This window comes from Podarcis bocagei, assembly GCF_964188305.1.
Source record: "Podarcis bocagei genome assembly, chromosome: 1".
Taxonomy (NCBI): domain Eukaryota; kingdom Metazoa; phylum Chordata; class Lepidosauria; order Squamata; family Lacertidae; genus Podarcis; species Podarcis bocagei.
In genome coordinates this window covers 24,479,900-24,501,297 of record NC_138125.1, presented here as the reverse complement: position 1 = coordinate 24,501,297, position 21,398 = coordinate 24,479,900, and the positions used below count along the sequence as shown (strand labels likewise).

General features: G+C 44.1%; 1 protein-coding gene across 1 annotated transcript; it reads left to right on the top strand.

The window, feature by feature from the left end:
* Positions 1–4,980: 4,980 nt before the first annotated feature.
* CALM1 (calmodulin 1) lies at positions 4,981–20,715 on the top strand. Its single transcript, XM_081174695.1, has 6 exons — positions 4,981–5,106; positions 9,215–9,245; positions 12,682–12,825; positions 16,740–16,846; positions 18,777–18,912; positions 19,363–20,715. The coding sequence occupies exons 1-6, from the start codon at positions 5,104–5,106 to the stop codon at positions 19,389–19,391; spliced, it is 450 nt and encodes a 149-aa protein (XP_081030821.1). The 5' UTR covers positions 4,981–5,103; the 3' UTR covers positions 19,392–20,715.
* Positions 20,716–21,398: the final 683 nt, after the last annotated feature.

Genomic DNA, 21,398 nt, shown 5'->3' with positions numbered 1-21,398 from the left:
AATCTGACTGGACCAGTCGATAGTTGGGCAGAAAACACTCCACGGAAAGAGGGAAAGTTCTTCAGACTTGGTACAAGCCTTAGGACTGTGGCTTGGAGCAGCAGATGCAATCCAGGACTCTGTTCAGGAGTCTCACAGGAAAGGAAGAAGAGCGCTCTGAACACCTCTGAAGTACAGTTTCTTTGACATCAGGAATGCTGTCTCTATTGTGTTATTGGCACCTACTGAAGATCTTCCCTTTTATTTTATTTTTTGGTAACTTTTATTGGGTTTTATGAACAAGGATTGTAAGAATAATGCAGGTACAAATAAATAGACCAAGTCTCCTCATGTCATTTGTGTATCACAAAAACAGCACAATAAATTTGCAGTAATACATACAGCATATGGTTCATTATTAATGGTCAATGTAGAAGTTTTTGGTTCGTGAGTTGATTTAAACGAAAACAAAGGGGAAACAGGATAGAACAGGGTTAACAGATAACATTCAACATCGCATAGCTAAAGGTTCAATCAGGAACCCTTGTGGTTGTGCTTAGATTAAGCATGAGTAATAAGTCGTCTTTCGTCTTATGTTACCAATGAAACAATATCAAGTGTTGCCATATTGATGAATGTGGGAGGCGGTTCAAAGTGAAGATAATAATTTAGGTTTAGATTTAGATCAGTCAGTTTGAGACAAATGCTGATAGAAGGGATTGTTCATTTTCTGGAATACTGTTATGAAATTAAACCACACTGGGGGAAAGCCATCTATCCACATGCTAACCAGAGTTTATTTCTTTATCTCCAAAAGGAGGACTATTTCCCAAACTGTTTTGTACCAATTGTCTATCGTTGTGCCAGAAAGATCCTTCCAGTGTCTGGTTATGCTGTGTCTCGCTGCTTGTGATAAAGAGCTTATTAATTCTTTATTGTGTAAATCCAGATTGTTGTCTTGAAATATTTGAAAAAGCTAATTCATGTTCGACTTCCAACTATTTCTGTCGATGTTTTCACAGTGCAATTGCTTCAAGATATTTTATGGGAAGTGATTCATAAACGGAATAAATTAACAAAAAAGATAATGAATAAAACTTGTGGGATTAAAATGAAATGCACTCCCCCCTCCGCCCTCGGTGGTGTTGGGGTGGAAAATATTCCCTAGGTGTCTGCCACAATCCAGAAATGAGCTCCTATTGAAGAAACATCACTCTTCCATCCTGAGTCATTGACTCGCAACTCTTCCAACAAAAGATATGGCTGGCACAGCCTGGAGGCATTGCTACCACCACCAAGATGCCAGAAGATATCTTAATATAAAATTAATATAGAACAACAATATAGAGCAGACTTTGGAAGTCATGAGGACTTCCAAATTAGCCTTTAAAGAGGCACCTGAAATGAAATGGATGCTTGCTACAAAGCTGTTTATGCAAGCAGGTTACATAGGAGAGACTGGAATGGAATATGGTTTTCATGCTGGAATGTGGGCATGGATGTGGAAGTTGCTGACTAGGGAAGTAACATTTTGCAGCTTTGATTTGTTTGAAAAACACTAGGCAATTTGAGGGGAACTGCTGTGTCTGTTGGCACTGCAATAAAACTTGCCACCAAAAGACGACTGAAGTCAAAGGAGAAATTTGCAAGTGCCTTTTTAAAAAAAAATAAAAATCAATTCTTCCTTTTCAGGAAATAGATTGTGTGGTAAATCTTATGGGAATGCAAATCAGTCCCACAGCACACAGCATGATGCATGGATCTGGGGAATTGAAGATCAGAAGCAGCTAAAGTGATATAGATGGTATAACATGTATAATAATATTTTACATGGAATCTAATACCATATTTTTCCTCGTATATGATGATATCTTTTCCTTAGAAATAAAAGGTAAAAATTGTAGGTCGTCTTATACACAGATAGTGAGGTGGGACGGGTGATTTGTGGCAGCAACCAGCAGGAGATTGGCAGCGGCGATTGGGCGTGTGATTGGTTGCTGCGCCAAGGACTGCTGAGGACTGGCTGCTGCTGCAGCAATTGGGTGGGCAATTTATGGCAGCGGCGAGGCATGTGTGCAATCGGCTGTGGTTGTGTCGAGTGTGCAGGTGGGCTTTTGGTGGTGAGCGTGCAGACGATTGGTGGCCGCAGAAATGTGTGCAATTTGCATTGGCGGGCAGGCTGGAGAGTGATTAGCGGCGATGGCCCCCCCCCCCAAGAAGCTCAACAACTCTGGGCAATCTCCCCCCCCCCATTTTTTTGTTGTGGTCCAAAAAAATAGGGGTCGTCTTATACATGGGGGCGTGTTATACACAGAGAAATACAGTACTTCCATCATTAAGAGTCAACATGTAGACACGTCTTGAGGGAAAGGTAGACAAAGATGGAGAGTATTGATAGCCTCAGATAAAGACTGGTGAGGAAGCACCAGAGAGAAAATGGGGGAAAGTTAGGCACAAAAATTGGCCCTGTCTGCTGTAACATGATATCTGGGAAGCGGATATTGTGAATTGTTTCATAATAGAACTGGGCTTTGTTCTCAGTAATGACTGTCATCAAGGCCAACAAGGGAAATCTGCAGGTGGAAACTTTTGAGATACCTTCCAAGATCTGCTGGGGGGTGGAGGGGGAAGAGGAAGAAAGAGGGGATCTGAAAGGGGAGCATTGTTCTAGCACCCAGAGCTGAAAACATTACTATAAAATGTTTTGGACATTCTCCAACAGCCCACTGGAATACGGTAAAGATGTGTTCAGACATGCAGAAGCAACAGGGAGTTATAGCCCTTCTAACAATACAATCCTAACCATGTCTATACTCAGATGTAAATCCTATTGAATGCAACTGGATTTACTCCTAGGTAGGTGGAGTTAGGATTGCTGCCATGGCTTTGTGCATAGCACTGTCATAGAGTTTCATATCTTTCAAATGAGAGAGCACTGGAAACTCAATCGTCTTTGTAATATTTTCTTCACTGACAATGTTCAAATACAGCACAGTGGAAGCTAGGAGATTCCTATAAGCAGAAAACAAATCTGCTGTTCTCCCATCAGATTTCTAAAGAGTGTCCCTGTGGTTCAGTTTCACCAAATGGCAGCTTTTTCTCTCACACACTTCCCAATCTGAACTAACCCATTTGCTCCAGACGTTTTCTGATCATACTCCTTGAACACTCATGAGGGGTCCTGTTTGAAGAGAAATGGTATAAAAAACAGCTTGCCAATTGTTATTAAAAAAGCTTTAAACGTCATATTGTACCTAAATTCTACAAAGGGCTTGATGATCAATAACTGTTTTGAAGATTACACAGCCATCAAGGCATAGTAAGCTTTTTATCATTCCTGACCTCTTCAGGCAAAACTAAACATTTGTTTTGTTGCTGTAAGCCCTTGTGAACCCCCCTGAGTATAATTTATATCCAAGGAGGGAGTATAAGCTCTAGGAAATAAATAAAACTTAATATATGGATCCACCTGCCATAATCAAAGACATCCCCAACTCAAAACAGTATCAAACATTGCAATCTGAAGCACAACTTGTTGGTAGAATCCCTTTGAACTCAGTAAGAATGCAAAATGAGATCTCCCACATAGGTAATCCCCACAATTTTACTCAAGGTCCCATCCAAAATGCTTAGGCCTGAAAGGCTACCGAAGATGCAAGTTTGATGCTGGGAAATCTTTGATCAGGTCTCTTGACTTTTTTTTTTAAAAAAAGTTGAATTGAGGCTGAAAGACCCCATGTAATTAGGAAAAATGGCATGGAAGGGCATTAACTATTCCTCTGTGTCATATTCCCAATTTTTGGAAATAGTTTCCCTGAATGTGGGGTACAAAAATATAATCAGACTTGTATTTGCAGATGTGGATTGCAAATGGAAACTTCATTCTTTAAAACCTTCCTCTCCTTGGCCACCACCAAGACTAAACCAGGGGTTAATACAAATTCCACAACTAAATCTCTCTCTCACTATGCAACTTTACAATGAACTAGGCCAGCGCCAGCACTGAAATAGGAAGGACCGGTTCTTTCTACTGAGATAATGGGCCGTATGTCCACTCTAAACCTTCCATTGCATACAGCCCAATCCTATGCACGTTTACTCAGAAATCCCATAAATGGATTCAAAATGGCTGGCTTTTGAGTTAGTGTGCAGCCTTGCATTGTTTTATTACACAAATGATCATAATGATCGTTATTATTCTAGTTACACAAAGGCAGGCCCAATACATTTTGCTACCTGAGGCAGAACAGCTACCCTCCTCCTCCACGTCAAGGTGCAAAGGTGCACAGTACAACCCGAGGTCTGCCAAGTTCATTTTGGCACCTTAACTTAAAGGAAACAAAATCCCCACAGGCTCCTCTCCTCCTGCCTGGGAGCAAAACTCCAGAAACAATAAGTGAACTAGGCAACAATTTGCTTCCTTTTCTTGCCCTCCCTCCACCCCCAAACCAGTCGCCTCAAGATCTCTCCTCCTCACTCTGCCTAACGGTAGGGCCGGCCCCAAACGCATCCTCGCCAGGCCCCTTTTCGCTCTTGTTTTTATTGCCAGGCTTCCGCACCTCCGGGCTTCCGAGGGAAGCAGCAGAGACACAGCCTGCCCTTCTCCCTGCCTGCTGCGGAACAGCTCGGCCTCTCGGACCAAAGCAGGAACACGGAAGCCGCCTAAGCCGCGAGCAGCATCTGCTGCAACCCCTGGCAGGCGCTCCGAAGCCAATGCGCCGGCTGCTGCTGCTGCTGCCCGCCGTTTCCTTGGAGGGAGATGGAGCGCGCGCCCAGCGACCCCTCTCCTCCTCCTCCTCCTCCTCCTCGCCGCCTGCCAGCTGGGCTGGCGGCTGGGAGGGAGCGGGGGAGGGGCCGGGGCGGGTGTGGGGAGGGGAGGGGAGGGGAGGGGGGCAGGGCTGCCTGCTGCAGTCACTCTGCTGCCACATGCCCCAGTCCCGGGAGGGAGAGGGAAAAAGAAGGCGCTGCTCCGGCGGAGGGATACAGCGCGCCGTATAAAAAGCGCGCCGCGCAGCCTCACACCTACAGCATTTTTGGCGAAGCGAGGAGGCAGCGAGAGCTGAGAGCAGCCGCCCGCCTTCGGCACCTTCGCCCGTGCACAGACAAGCGCCATCACCAGCCGCAATGGTAGGTAGCTTTGGACCTGCGAGGAGAGGCGCTGATCTAGGCGATCGATAACTTTCCGGGTTGCTTTGGAGCTGGTCTGGAGCACGCGCGGGCTGGCTTCGTTTCGCAGTTTGGCAAAAATGGACGAAGAGCATCTGGATCGGCTTGGGCGCGATGGAGGTGGCCGCCTTGCGCTTTTGTCTTTTCTTTCTTCCTTTCCCCCTTTTACTTCCTCGGAAGTTGCTGTTGCGGCGGGATCCTCTGGGCTGCTGCTGGCGGGAGCCTAACCGGAGCCCGGCTTCTTCTCACCCTTCCGCTCCCGTGCATTGGCTAGCTTCGGCGGCTGCGCCGGGGACTCGGTCAGGCCCGCGTCCCGGAGCTCGGCTGGCGAGCTGGTGTGGCTGATCTTCGCGTTGGAGAAGGGGGGCGGGCGGGCGGCTGCTGCGCAGCTGGATCGCCGACCCTCTTTGGGCACAGCTGGCCAGGATCGGTGGTCTCTCTCGCCTGCTTTCCCCCACCCCATTCACGGCTGCCTGCGCTGCGGGGTCTGCTCGGATGTCCTAAGGGGGGGTGGGAGTGGAGAGGGAGCCCTGACTTGCGCTTTCGCTCCCGATCCTTGATCCTTCTTGCCCAACCCAAATCTTCACCCTCCAACTCAGCCACCCACGCGCCCTCTTCCCAGCTCCGGGGCTCGTTGCAGTTCTCGCTTCCTCTCCGCAGCAAAAGGAAGGGAGGGGAATAAAAACCCGGGGCTGCGGCCGGTTCCTGTCTTTCAGAGAAGCCGCTTGCCCGGAACTGGCGCGCTCTGCTTTGCCCCGGTGCATGATGACTGCAAGCAGGGTTCCTCGCAGTTCGCGCCTCCGGAGGCTGGGTGGGCATGCTGGAGAGGCCACCGATCGCGCGGTTGGGAAAGGCTCGGAGAAGCAGCCGGGGCAGGGAGGCTGCTGCCTGCAGAGCGAGACCGGCTTGGCTTCGTTTATTTTCTTTCCGCTTTGCATGCGCTCCGGGGCAGATGGCGGAGAGGGCGGCAGCGTGCGCGGGAGGCGCGCCCTGCTGCCGCTGCCCCCGCCGACACCCCACACCACGAGTGAGGGAGTGTTTGCGCCCGCGCCTTGCCCGTGGGCAGAGGGTTCCCACGGTGGGGCCTCCGCCTCTCCCGAGGATGGAGGCGGTTGCCTGGGGCGCGAGTCTCTCTTCCACCCCCCCAGCCTCCATCCCCGCACGGGAAAAGGGGTGTTTATGTTTATAGCTTGCTTGTAGTTAGTTGGATGGGTCCCAGAAGAGTCGATGCAGGGTTCCTTCTTTGCAGCTGAGGATGGATCGGGGAGCTGAGCTGAGAAGGCATAGAAGCTGTCACCCGCGTGGAAAATCGCAAGGGGGAGAGTGGGGAATACAGATTCCGGCGCGGTCTGACTTCCTGGGGACACAAGACCACATATTGCAGACCAGGGACACCAAAGCACTTGCCTTAGAAAAAGAAAAGGCGCCCCTCGGTTGGACTCTGCAGCCCCTCTAGCGCGCCCTCTCTCCCGGTTCCTTTTCTGCCTGTGCTAATGAGTGAAATGACGACTTTTTATTTTCCCTCCCAGGGTCTATGCCAAGTGCATTAGGCAAGGGTGTGATCTTCAGTGCATGGCATAGCTGTGGCTGCAGATAGGGGCAAGGCTCCCTACCTTAACACAAATATAAAAATCCAAAGATTTTGGAATAGATGAGGCTATTGCAGACAGAGATCACCCCTTTCCCCTTGGTGGGTGGGGAAATTGGAAAAATTTCCAGGCTTGCTAGAAGGAGATGGCAGTTCAGAAGGTGGAAACAATCCCGGTTCCTCCACCAGCTGCACTGCGCAGGGGGGAACATCTGCAGTTATTGCGCTGTTTCTCCTTCTCCCCCACCCCTTTCCCCAAGCCCCTCAAACGCAGCAGTGCTTAAAAAGCCTTGGATGATGGCAGCATTACATCATTTCTCCACCTCTTCTTCCTCTCCGGTCTCCACCCTGACCCCAAGAGGCAGCGAGAGTAGCGGGTGAAAAGCTGGGGTGGTTTTAATAGGGACTCTATTAATCAGTTTCCTGTAAGCCTCAAGGAAGACACTGAAATGCAATTGCTACCTGAGGAGGATTCAGATAAGGTTTAGGTGGGCGTGAGAAGGAAGGTGCATGATCTGCGTACAGGAAAGTGTGTTAGAAGCATAATTGGCAAGATGGGGATGCCAAGAAAAGGATGGGTTACCGATGGACTCCTGTTAGTGTCAAACAAACAGATTTATTGCCTGTGCAGTAGCTGTTTAAAAGGAAGCCTTTATTCCTCTTTTGCACCATGGAAGCAGACTACTTTCTTTGCCATTTTTGTTTTGTTTTTCTGTGCAACTTGATTTAACCTCATCCAATGCTGACTTGAGGGTTCCCCCCCCCAAGAGCATTTATTAGATTGTGACCTTTTCATTCAGTCTTCGGCCCTCTTTTTCTTTCCACAGCAAAACACCAGATATTTGCTTCAATAGTGTGATGTCTTGGGGGGGTGTATATGTGCTCTGGGTGGAAATCTCTGCTTTGGTTTCTTGGAACGGAGAGGATAAGATTTTGCATGGCCAGATATGAATATGGGCCACGCATGGTGGATCTCCTGCTCCCCCTTCATCCTATTTAGGAAGGGTGACATCACCAGAACCGACAGTCCCCCCCCCTTTCCTCCTTAATTACTTGAATGGGTGGGGTGGCTGCTTCAAGACAATATTGGCTATCTGGCCATAGCCACGGCACTCTGTGTTTTGTGCCTGCCAACCAAAAAAGGTTGGCAAACAAGGATGCTGAATAATGTAGCAACTTGCAAGTATAAAACCTAGATTATTATCCTTCACATGTCAGGCAGAGTGTTTCCTACACTCTTGCTTCTGTTGATTTGCATCATTTCCCCCCTCTATTAGGTGTGGCCCTGTTTCCTGTTCTGCATTGCTCTGATATGTTATGTAAATCACTATGTCAACTTGCCTCACTGGAGGGAAATCCAGTGCTGGAGTTCTGGGTGGAGATAGGACAGGGTTTCACTTTTAGGTGCCAGCAACAAATGCTGTGAGTTTTTTGTTTCTTGCTTTTTTAAAAAATAATAATAATAGAAAAGCTTCCTTTGGGATGACCTTAATTTAATGGCAAGCCACTGCATTGGCAAATCGGTGGTTGCCAACAAAGGCTTCCAAACCGCAGCTGTGTTTTTGACGCATTTGTTCGTCTTCAAAGCCCACCCGCAGCAGCCATTTAGCTGTGTCTGTCTGACCTGTCTTGGTGGGGTTTAACCCTGGCAGTGTCAAGACACCTATGTGAGGTGGAGGAAGCAGGTTTTCAAGACTACAGGAAGGCAAATTTATTTCTTGGGGGCATGGATGTGATCTGCCCAAGTTAAGCTTTTCTTTCCCGCTTTTGCCAGAGTTCAGTACATAATTTGCACGTCCCATTGAAATTGACAGAGACTTTGCATGCTTTTATGTACAAAAATTATTTTCCCACAGTAGTTATTCTAAATGCTGCTTGGGTTGTGCTCTGTACTCTTCAGCACACTGACCTGCTAAAACGCAGTCCTGTGTTTGTCTTAAGTAGTGATATCTGAGTATGCAGAGTGCTAATGTCAGCCGAAGGCAGCCTCAGCTGCCTTAAAATTAAGACTTTATCCAAAAACGGAAAACAAGCTTTTAAATTAGTCCTGAATATGTCTGACTGTGGTCAGTTTTTGGAGGGAGCACCTGAAGGATTAAGCATTGCTAGATGGCCCACATCATGCATTGCATCATGCTAAGACTAGTGGCCTCTTGGCTGTAATGAAACCGTGATACGAAATTAATCTGGGTAGGATCTGTTCCTTGATCACTGATGTAGCAGGTTCTTGCTTCCCTGTCTTGGCAAGCTACCATTCTGGCTGGGCACCCTGTGCACACTCCTGCTGTGCTGCCTCAATCCTGTTTGTTCTCCCTTTAGCGGACAGAGCGATGATTTGTTGCCAATCGCTTCTGGATGTGCCAAACGTTAACATAACATTATGCCATCTTGCCTCTGAATTGCAATTGCATCTTGTGGTTTTGACTGACATAGCTACAGGTAAAAACAATGTTCTGAAATACTTTTCTATTCTTTACGTAGGCCGATCAGCTGACCGAAGAACAGATTGCTGGTAAGTATCCTAAATGGAGGGAGATGGTTTCTGTTGGCCTAGCAACCTATTCTGAATACAAAAATATTGCAGAACATTCTTGGTGGCTGCTATCGCTTGGCTGTTTCTCAGGATGGTACATTCCTATCTGAGTAGGTTGATTTTTTGTTTTGTTTTTTTAAAATGGGCAGGAAAATGTTTCCCACTTTGTACTATGTTTCTTGAACATAATATATCACTTTATTACCGTTGTCATTTAAACATACTGGTTGATCATGCATCCCTTGTCCTCTTGTGCACGATACAATTATATCTGGATCAAGAAAAATGGTTGCAGCCAATGTTAGTTCTACACAAGAGTAAACCCTTTGATGTGAATAACTTTGGTCCATTAGTGTCAGTGGGTTTACTCTGAGTAGAATTTACATGGATACAACCCAAGGAGAGAAATAGATGGATTTGTTTGACTCTTTCTGTAAATGTGCAATAACGAAAATAACAAAAGAATCACTTACTTGAAGATAAAATGCCCAGGAGCTGGCAGTTACTCTTGCCAGTTGGTAGTCATGAAATAGGTACTAATTTGAAAGTTCAGATAGGTAGAAGCTACACAAAGCAAGCACAAAATCGCTCAAAGTGCATAAGGATCACTCAGTGGAGTACAGGAGACTGGCTTTCCCCAGATCTAATTTGCCAGTTCTTGAGTCCAATTGGCAACCCACAATATTAAATACAGCACATGATGTTGGCTGCATTTGGACAATCCTCAAGACCATGGACTGGAGAACTGCAAATTCCCTTCTCCTCCCACATGGAACTTAATTCGAGGCTTAATCAAACCATAGTTTCTGCTCTGTTTGTGCAGGACTAGGACTAGAGGAAGGCTATTGCACAGTCTTGTGGGCAATTGCACTGACTAGAGCGGCCTCAATCAACCTGCCACCCTCCCAACATTTCGGACTACAACTCCCATCAGCCCCAACCAGCATAGCAGTTGGTTGGCAGAGGCGGAACTAGACCAAGTGTGGGCTGTCTACTTCTTTTCCTCCCTTCTAATCCATTTTCCATCCCTATGCATTTTATTCTTGTCAGCCCCACAAGCTGATGTAGCACGGTGGCTAGATGACTGAGCTATGATATGAATTAGGATGTCTTTGGTTCAATCCTCACCTCTGCCTTGAGTTGACTTGAAACATTGTTGGATGACGACGACAATGCTGTTAGGCTGAGATTGTTAGAACATCTATGCATATTCAGGATCTTTTAAACAGTTATATAGGAAACTGTTTAATATGAAATCAGACAATTAGTCACTTTAGCCTAGTGCTCAGAACAGTAGTGGCTCTCTTTCAGATTCGGGGGTTGGCGTCTTTCTTAGCCCTGCTTTGAGATGCCAAGGATCTAGAGTGGATCCTTTTTGTATGCAGAGCATGTGTTCAGCTAATGGGCTTTGGCACTTTTCTAAAAGACCTGATGATGAACTGTTACCAAAGAACATAAGCACCTTGCTGGACCAAGTCGAGAGTCCATCCTGTCCAGAACTTTTTGCAAGAACCCCAGCAACAAAAATTGGCCAGTGGTTCACTAGTAGACCACCGTATAACGTCTGTTCACCCCTGGACTAAAACATGGTAGTTCATGCGGTCGGAACCCAATCATTGCTGGTTTGATGATGTGTGTTTTGTGAGACAGATGCTTATTAACATATACTTAATAGTCCCTCCAGCTTGGTACAATTTGCTCCAAGTAATGTAGTATAGTGGCTGAACTCAGAAGCCTGCTATGAGTCTACTTGGGCATACCTCTCCCTCCTCGGTGCCCAATCCCCTGTCCTGCAGCGTACAGAGATTAGAAACCCATTTTGCTGGGTTGTTCTAAGGATTGTGTTGTACTGAGTACTATGAAAACATTCTTAAAATGTTAAGTATTATTGTTTAATATCCGTGGTGCAAAGGCCTTTACATAATCATGTCTACCATATCTTGAGTGCAACAGCTGGTCTTAATCAAAGACAACGTTAGTTTTTTAAAAAAGAAAGAAAGATGATTTTTGTTTTGTTTGAAGACTTAAGAGCTCAGTGTTAATTGACAGCTTGTCTCACCATAAAGACAATTCCTGTTCATCAGTTACAGAAAACTGGACTTACTGACTTGAACATTTTGAGCTATAGTGAATGGGTTGGGGATGTGAGAGACTTTTTGGGTTCAGATCTCCATTTGGCCATGATTGCTTAAAAGGTTCTCCGCTGTCTTTCAACCTGTCAGGCTTTGGGTTTGTGAGGTGGGTGTTGTGAAATTACATTTAACGCACACTCTCTGTGCTGCATTGTATGCTGAAGAATTATGCTGGCTGGTTAAAGAAATAAATGGTGGTTAATGTGCTGCAGTTCATAACAATGGGGAGCTTGTATTATTTGAACAACTGACATGAACTAGGGGAGGAAAAAAAGATGTTAACCCGAGAGACATTGACTCTGAACAGAGGTTGCTAATGGTTACAGAAGGAGTTTGGCATAACCGTGCCCTGGTTACCACATAACACTAGGCTGTGGCTTGTAGTCAGTTTGAATGTGTGAGCCAGCCAAGCAGACTAACCATGATCTGCTTTCTGCCAACAAATGACAGTGGTTTGTTGTTGACTTACAAACTATGGCTTGTTTTTAAGTTTTGGTTTGGACCCAGCAGCTTTGTTTAACTCTGTTTTTTGGCTGCCCCACCTCAGATCCTTACCAACCTACAAAGGGATGAGACATGAGCTGCTGAGAAACAAACCAAACCTTAGAGAAACAAGACAAGGTTTTTTTGGTCATCTATGAAGCCACTTCAGTTGAATAAACTTTGATTAAAACAAACCATGGGTTAGTGTTATGTGCAAACACTGCCATTGGAAATTTACTCTTCTGCCTAGCAGTCTGTAATGCCATAACTGTTTTTTTCACACCTGTATCCCACCTTCCCCAAGTTACTCAGAACATGGGAGTTAGTTGCACAGCACCCATCTAACATAGGTCAGGCTGAGAGAGGGAGATTGGTCCAAGTAAGCTTCATGGCTGAGTGGGGTTTTTGAAAGCCCAGTCTGGTGCCCTCTTTTTTTTTTTTTTTTTTTTTTTGGACTACCATCATCATTGGCCATGCTGTCTGATTGGAATTGTATTGCAAAACCTCTGGAGGCTGCCATGTTGGCTCTCATTTACTCCCAACAACAAACAGCATTCCTAGGACAAGCAAATTGATACTTCCAAGCAAGGTATTAAAACAGTTTTATGCAGTGTTGGTGTCCAGTAATGTAGGTCTGTATATTCTCAATCAGATTTGCATATGTAAATTATCAACAAGGTGGAACGTGGTCTTAATTTGTCTGTGGGGATCATCGCTTGAACTAAGCAGTTTACAGCTGATAATGCCCTTCATGTCAGTCATGGTGCTAAATTGCGACGGGTCTTTTTTCTGTCCTCCAGAGTTCAAGGAAGCCTTCTCTCTATTTGACAAAGATGGTGATGGCACCATCACAACAAAAGAACTTGGGACAGTCATGAGGTCGCTGGGTCAAAACCCAACAGAAGCAGAGCTACAAGACATGATCAATGAGGTAGATGCTGATGGTAAGCATTTTGAAGAGGTGAACTTCTTACCATTGTTGCATGAACAATTTTGGAAATGCTTAGTTGTAGAAATCCTATGAAACATTGGCTTTCTTGTTCAAAATGCTTTTAAGCTCCTGATAAGTACAACCATGACTTAATAAATGGTTATTCGTACATAAATCATGGTGGCATTTTAGGTGAACAGGTATATGGATATATATATATACATCCACTGGGAATTTCTCTCTTTTTAGGTTGGCTCAAAGTAAAATATAGTGGTACCATTACTTTTCTTGATACTGTCCAGATCAGGTGACATATTAGTACTCCTCTATTCTTCTTTGGTCAGACCTCATCCAGAATTCTGCGTCTAGTTCTTGGTCCTGCAATTTAAGAAGGATATATATTAAATATAATTTACCTGGAGGAGAGTAACAAAGTTGCTGAGTTTCCTAGAGAGGAAGTTCTGGTTGGCTACTGTGAGAATAGGATGCTGAACTAAATGGGCCATTGACCTGATCCATCAGGATAAGAAGTTCTGTGAGGAAAGGTGGAATGAGTTGAATTTGTTTGGTCCAAAGCAGGGGGTGGTGGTTAACCTGTGATTCTCCAAATGTTGCTTGACTCCAGTTGCCAGGGATGATCGGAGTTGCAGTCCAGCCAAAATTGGGAGGGCCAAAGGTCCCCCAATGTCCATCTTGGGGGCCTAATTTGGCCCCCTGGTTGATTTCCTCTGGCCCTTATGGCATATGGCAGTTTATTTATTGCGGTCAAATCCTTTAAAAAAAGCTCAAAAACTTTGGCTTTCACACATGTTCACTTCATCAAATCTGGCCCTCTTTGAAAAAAGTTTGGGCACCCCTCCTCTAGAGTAAAGGACAAAATGAATGATGAAACGAATTTGTTTCCTGCTGCTCCAGAGGGTTGGAACTGAACCTGTGGATTCAGATGGCGAGAAAGAGGATTTCAGTTAAACATTAGGAATAACTTTCCAATGTTATTAGTTAATTTCTCTACCACTTAGTGTATTAAAAATATCTCTTAAGTGGTGTACAAAAAACTGAAGCAATAACAGAAAATTTAAAACAAAATATTACAAAAATGTGCAGTTTCATATAAAATGTTACATTAATATAAAGTTACTAATATATATAAATCAACTCATTCTCCTTCTGACATACCTTCCCTCTCAGCCTTCGAGTTCTCACTCAAGGCCCAAACAAACTCTCAGCTCACCCACAAAAGTCTCACAATGAGAAGGGTTCCTGGAAACAGCAGACGACATCCTGGTCTCTCACTCTAGATTTGCATTTTATGGGCAGGCCCAAAGTGGATGGTACCTCCTCAGGCTGCCCGCAGCTATGTCCCATTCAGCTGCACTCTTCATGCTCAGTTCAGGTACAGCAGGTCCAAATAATGGGAAAAGAGCCCCCTTCCTCTCACAGCTCTTTATTCAGCCTGTGTTCTCTTCCTCCAACGGTATGAGTTGAATGACAGTGGGGCAGGCTCTCCTTTGCTAATAGTTTTTTAAGCAGAGGCTGGATGACTACCTATGAGGAATGCTGTAGACTATAGACTACCCTTGATGTCCCTTCCAATGCTTTCTGGCACCTACCCTATGATCCTCTAGTCTCAGCCTCCTAAAAAGAAACGCCTGGAAGGAGGTGAACCAAAACTATATATGAGAAATTCCTCCTGAACAAGTCCATGTTGAAACCACATGGGTGTTGTGCAAGAACTTAGTGACTGAGATCCCAGATGGTATCACATAGGCTAATTGGAGGTGATCCCAGATGCCTTATTATTTGCTAATGTTTTGTATGTTCTTAATCATGGGTCCCCAACCTTCCTGGGCCAGGGGTCCGCCTGGAAAATCTAAGACTGTTAATGCGCACCACAAATACCCATTTCACAGGAGAAAAACTGGCTGCATTCAGAACCTCATTGCGATACAGTTATACCCCTCCTCCAAACAAATAAAACAGTGGCAAAAAGCAGGCAGTTCCTCTCCTGCTACTTCCAACTAATAAAACAAAAATGCTGGAGGGGTATCACAGAATTCTAGAGTTGGAAGGGACCACGAGGATCATCTAGTCCAACCCTCAGCAGTGCAGGAATATTTCACTCAACATGGGGCTCAAACCCATGATCCTGAGATTGAGTCTCCAAACCCATGACCCTGAAATGAGTCTCATGCTCTTAACAACTGAGCTATCCCTCAGGATAGACAGCCTTGTGGGTAGCAGTGGGGGTGTCTGAGGGTGACATGATGCCCAAGAGTATATGTTAGCAACTCCAGTTCCAAGTATTATATCTGTTGTGTATATGTATTTTGTGAATATGTGTGTGTGTGTGTGTGTGTGTGTGTGTGTGTGTGTGTGTGTGTATGTGTATTATATAAACATTCTGCTGGTGTTACACATACCGTATTTTAAAGTTTATTTTTAAAGAGGTTTTTCGTCCTGCTATCGACACCATAAACAGATTACCCATCGCTAACATTTGACTAACACATCTTATCCCCAGTGGGATTCAACAACAACCATTATTTAAGAAATGGTTCAGTTGGCATCCATTCTACTAAAAAGAGTAGAGCATAATTTGAGGGAATTTATTGGGATTTTTGTGTTCAGCAAATTGCTGTTGAAAGCATGGAACATGTTAAGTCAGGTGCTAAGCGAAATGGTCGCAGTATTGCCCCCTTTTAAGGGCAATCAAAGAACATGTGCCTGTTTCTGGGGGTTGGCAATAGAATTGTTGCCCGCTTCTGTGTTCTGTTGAACATCATAAGAGCCTGCTTGGTGAGGCCAGTGCCCCATCTAGTCCTGCATTCTGTTCTCACTGTTGCCAACCAGATGCCTGTGGGAAACCTGGAAGCAGGACCTGAATTCAAGATTTTAATAGTAGAGATGGAAGCTATCGCTTCTGGCTCAAAAACCTATTTGAGTGTATGAAGTTGCAGGAGTGCCCCTAGTGGGCAGGAGGTGACAATACTAGAGAGTTTATTTGTTGGCATTGTATTCTCCTAACAATAGCTCAATTCAAAATGCATTGTAACACCTCTTAAACAATCTTAAAGAGTCCTTCTGAGGAGGCCCAGCTTCTTACATGTCTAGATCAATACCTGGTCTTTCAACGGACACTGTAAGCTGTAAAGCCCTCACAGCACTTCTAAGTAGTGTCTGTATATTAAATACACCAGTTACCAACTTGACCCGCAGTAGTGATTCAAGGAGAAGAATTAAGAGTAGCTCCAAGTTTGCTGGACTTTCAGGTTGTAATGGCAGTCCAGAGAAGAATCCTGTTGGAAGGTGAACCAATTGCAAAGGATGTTAAATCAAGTTAGGCTGGTCTCGTTCACATATATTAACAGAACAACCATGCTTTTAGGACAGGGATGTGGAGCCTCAGGGCCGGGGGCTGAGTCCAGTTCTCTAGACCTCTTTGTCTGTCCCTCAAGTCTCTCCCTAGCCATGCCTCTTCTCTCCAGGTCACACCCTCCTTCCTTTGCACCCTCTTTGAGTGCTTTTTCTAGAATGGGTCCTTGGACTCTGATAATTCTGCTTGCTTTCCCGGATGAAAGATAGAGAGGTGTGTGTGTGTGTGTGTGTGTGTGTGTGTGTGACAACAGGCCTTTGGTACAGAGGTAAAATGAACACCCATTGCTCTGCCCACTTTTCTTCTGGCCTTGCCCACCTCTGGTCCATGGCTCACTGGAAGACTGCGTAATAGGGAATGTTGTGTTCAGGCTGAAAAAATGTTCCCCACCCCTGTTCCTGGTAAACAAGTTGAGATTTGTTAACTTTGAAAGCAAACTCTGTTGTCGTAAAGGGAAAAGGAGTGTGTTTGCCATTTTTTTAATAAAGTTTTTAAAAAATAAGTTTTGCTATAATTTATTCTCTTCTCACCACCACTCCTTTTTTATTTTAAAGGCAATGGCACTATTGACTTCCCCGAGTTCTTGACCATGATGGCCCGAAAAATGAAGGACACAGACAGCGAGGAAGAAATTCGTGAGGCATTCAGAGTCTTTGACAAGGTATATTTGGAGGCATTGACTGGGTGTTTGGGATGTCTGAGTTGTTGGTTTGGTTACGGCAAAAATAAGGAGTTTTCTCAGTTGCTGAATACAGTTGAAAAATACACACACACACACACACACACACACACACCCTCATAAGGTTCAGTATACATCAATGGCTTTTTATGTAGAAGGCCATAATCAAATTTCTACTGGGTCACTTACTTGGTGTAATTTACCAAGCCAGCTTTTTTTGGGAATGATAAAATGACTGTGTACCAAACACATTACAATTCCCACTGCAAGGGCAAAAGGCATTCTGGAGAGCTTGAAGGAGGACCTCTTCACACAACCATTTTGAGATGGGCATCTACAAAAATATAGAACATGACAAATGTCAGACAACAAGTATTGACTGATGTTTCATGAGTGCATGCTTTGTGGCAAATTGTTTGGTTTGTTGCTCCGTAATGTGTGAAATGACTCTTCCACTTAGACTCAGCTGAATTCTAAGTAAGGGAGGAGGAAAGCTTGTTGCATCAGTATTTATCCCGTTGAATGAGGTTAGTTTGAGAGGGGGTAATGTCCCCATGGATGCCTCATGGAGGGTTGTGGCTATGTAAACAACTGAGGCCTGGTCTCCCTGGCCTAAATTTGAACATCTGGTCCCCACTGCATGTAGTGCCTCTCCTGGAGCAAATTCCCCTGTATCGATGTGTTAAAGGCTCCTCCCAAACCATGATCTCATGTCTGAAATAGGCCAATGACTTAACAATGCAAATTTGCCCCCAACACTCTGGACTTCTTTGTATTGTTGGTATACCAGATAACATCAATTGCAGGGTTCTGGCTTAAATAAAATGCCCTGCTAAATAGAGGGCAAAATCTGAGGAACTACATGATTAGTGCCATATATACCCAGCAGGAATTCTGGATCATGTTTTAATAGCAGTTTCCCATGCTGCATGAATCCTGTTTTAAAAACCAGTTCAGGGGATTTCAAAAGTGGTTAGTGATGCCATTGGCTTGTGGCTGACATTCAGAAAGAAAAATATTACATCTTTGTGAACATCCTGAAGCTGATTGTGTGAGCCAAATTGTGATGTGACCCCAATATTTTCAGTGTTATTTGCTTCCATGATCTTATTCTGTCACACTCTTGATTTGTTCCCTGTGAATGGGAGTTGTGGGGAATATTCCACTGCTCCCAGCTTTTACTAGTTATCGGACTTGCCTGTAGATTGGAGTGGGGGGTGGGAACCTCCCACCAAATGAAGCAAAACAATGATCCCAGCAGCTTCCCTTGCATCAAAGAGTTTTGTTAAATGATTATTCAAGGGCTTTCTTGACATTTCTTAAGTGGTTCCATACTAGAGATAGCTCCATAAGGCAGGCAGAGAGGTTGTGGACAGAATTTAAATTAAATAAAATTAAATAAAATTAAATAAAAAAAACAAAAAAGAATCATTGATGTTAAATCTTGTTTCTTAAAGAACTGTTCCATCAAGGTAACAAAAATAAGCGGCTTGAGGACTACAGCCTGTTGAGTCAGACTTCAGTTCCTTAGTTCCTTGGATGAAAAGTGGGATAGGAATGTAGTAGGAGTAGTAGTAACAATTAATCATAATCACCATCTACCTCTTCTCAGGCTATCATTTTAGAAGGTAGAATTGCATTTCTCTAGATAGTTGTGCAGCCTTAAGTGGGCAAACCTTACTTAGGAATACGGGCAATCAAAGTGGAACTTGCATACACAGCACATGCAAAAGCCATCAAATTCTTGCTCTAAAGCCTAGGCAGCTGTCTTACACAGGTCAGGTTGTGTGTCCATCCCACCTACGATATAGGTTCTGGGTTGGCTTGAGAAGTTCAGAGTGGATGACAACCTCTACTGGGTTTTAAAAAAATCTTTACTGTAATCTCAATCCCCTGTCACCTGTCTTTCCAGGATGGCAATGGTTACATCAGTGCGGCAGAACTACGTCATGTTATGACAAACTTAGGAGAGAAGCTAACGGATGAAGAAGTAGACGAAATGATCAGAGAAGCAGATATTGATGGAGATGGACAGGTCAACTATGAAGGTGAGGTGTGGTTTCCTCTGTAGCTATTTATTAGCATTGTGCAGGAATAAGGAACACAGGGCCTTTCAGATGTTGTGGGACGTCAACTCTTGTCTACCTTAGCCAGCATGGCAAGTTGGAGGTGAGGGAAGTTGTGGACAAGCAACAGCTGGAGGATCAATCGTTCCCCATCGATGCCCTAGAACAGTGTTTCTCAAACCTGGGTCTCCAGATCATTTTGGACTACAATTCCCATCATCCCTAACCACTGGTCCCGCTAGCTAAGGATGATGGGAGGTGTAGTCCAACAACAGCTAGAGACCCAGGTTTGGGAAACCCTGCCCTACTAGAAGCTGTAGGTTGCTCACTTTCCTTGCTTGTCCCATAATTTCAGTGTTTGCTGAAAGCTATTTATAGTACTTGCTTTCAAAATGCATTAAAAGTAGTGGGATTTCTTTTGTCTCTTTTCAGAATTCGTACAGATGATGACTGCAAAATGAAGAGACTTCCTTTCACCTTTTTTTTTCCTCTAGAAGAATCAAATTGAATCTTTTACTTACCTCTTGCAAAAAAAATAATAATGTTCATTTATTCATTCTGTTTCTGTATAGCAAAACTGAATGTCAAAATACCTTCTGTCCACAAACTGCATGTAATGGTTGGTGGTCCTGTTCCCAAAAAAGATCGAGTTAAACTTATCAGTTTTTTCCAATATAAATAATTGTACTACCTTTTAAAAATAAGAAAGCACTTAGTGAACTCCTCAAAGTTCCATTTGCTAATGACTATTACACTGTTTGGGCTGGCCAGTTTTTCATGCATGCAGCTTGACAATTGAGCACAGTCAGACGTTTGTATTAAAACAGTTTTAAAAAAAAGAGAGGGGAAAAAGACACCAAATCTTAAAAAAAAAAAAAAAATCATCCACTCTTTTGTCCAAAAGTGGATTCAAGCTCAATTTGTAGTTATAAAATTGTCATAGCTGGTTTATTTTCAAATTGGTCTATACCTCAGGATGGTATGCAGCAAAAATAGTTGAAGGATGCAAAATGTTTAGAAGGAATCCCCCCCCCCAAAGGTGGAAAAGATTATCCTGTATGTAGAAGCAGTGTCCTCCCCACCCCCCACCCCCAAATGCAGCGGAGGTTATGGGTGGCATGTCTGTGTTAACATTGGTTTTAATATTGTCTGCATTGCACTATTGTGAAACGGGTGTTGGGCTGTTACCGTTCACAAAACTTTTATTTTTTATTTAAAAAAAAGAGAACCTCCATGAAGGGGCGGGAGCATTTTTTGGACACACAACTCTCTTTCTTTCTCTCTCTCTCTCTCTCTCTCTCTCTCTCTCTCTCTCTCTCTCTCTCTCTTTTGCATTTTTAAAAAACCTTCCGTAATGAGACTTGGAGCTGGCGGGGTAGCCTGTGGACTTCAGCACAACTATCAACATCGCTGTTCAAGATATTACAGTTATGTCCATTCCAAGTTGTAAATGCTAGTCTTTTTTTCCAATAAAAGACCATTAACTTAAAGGTGGTGTTACATGCTTCGTAAAAGCCGAAACTATATATCTATATACGTACATATATATATATAAATAAATACATAAATATATATATACAATTTGAGAGACGAAACCAAAAAATTTAAATAAAGAAGGCAGTAGGAAGGGGAAATAAATGTGTTCTGTGAATGACTTGCTGCTAAATTATAATGCACATGTATGCAATAACTTAACCCGTTTAACGTTTCTTCAAGATGGCAAGAACTGACCTCTTGTAACCCAAGACCTTTGCTATAAATAAATGAACTTGTGCTTGCCTTTCATATTTATGACAATCTTAATTCAGTGGCTCACAAAACTGGCTTGATTCTAACTCAGCGTTCTGTAGTTTGCAGGGAAGTGGCACTGTTTTTTCTCCTGTCTGTGTTTAGCTGGGATGCTGGGCTTTATATGTATATATAGAAAAGGGCACTTTTGAGGGTGTCCCCCCTCCACACACAAAAATAAAAATAAAATGAAAAATTACTAACAACCACTCCTGTTGGGAGATGCATGGAAGCAAGTTATCAAGCATGATTAAGAATTCGGGTGAGGGTAGAAATGGGGAACAGGCAGAACAGCTTTCAACATGGGAGTCCAACAAAGGTGTGCTAGGAGCAATTTTTAAATACAAATTTCCTTACATGCAGTATTGTTTCAAGAGAGAGGTCCAAATTACACACTGAAGGACCTTGAACAAAAAAGAATCTGAACTCTGGGGCTGCCAGGATTTCTTGCTCATTTTATTTATTTATTACATTTACCCCTCTTCTCCAAGGAGCTAAAAGTGGTGTACGTGGTTCTCCCTTCCCCCATTTTATCTTCACAACAACCCTGTGAGGTAGGTTAGGCTGACTGGCCTAAGGTCACCCTGCCAACGTCACACCCAAGTGGGGATTTGAACCCTGGTCTCCCAGACCCCTAGTCTGACATTGTAACCACTATGCCACACAGTCTTGTCTTCTAC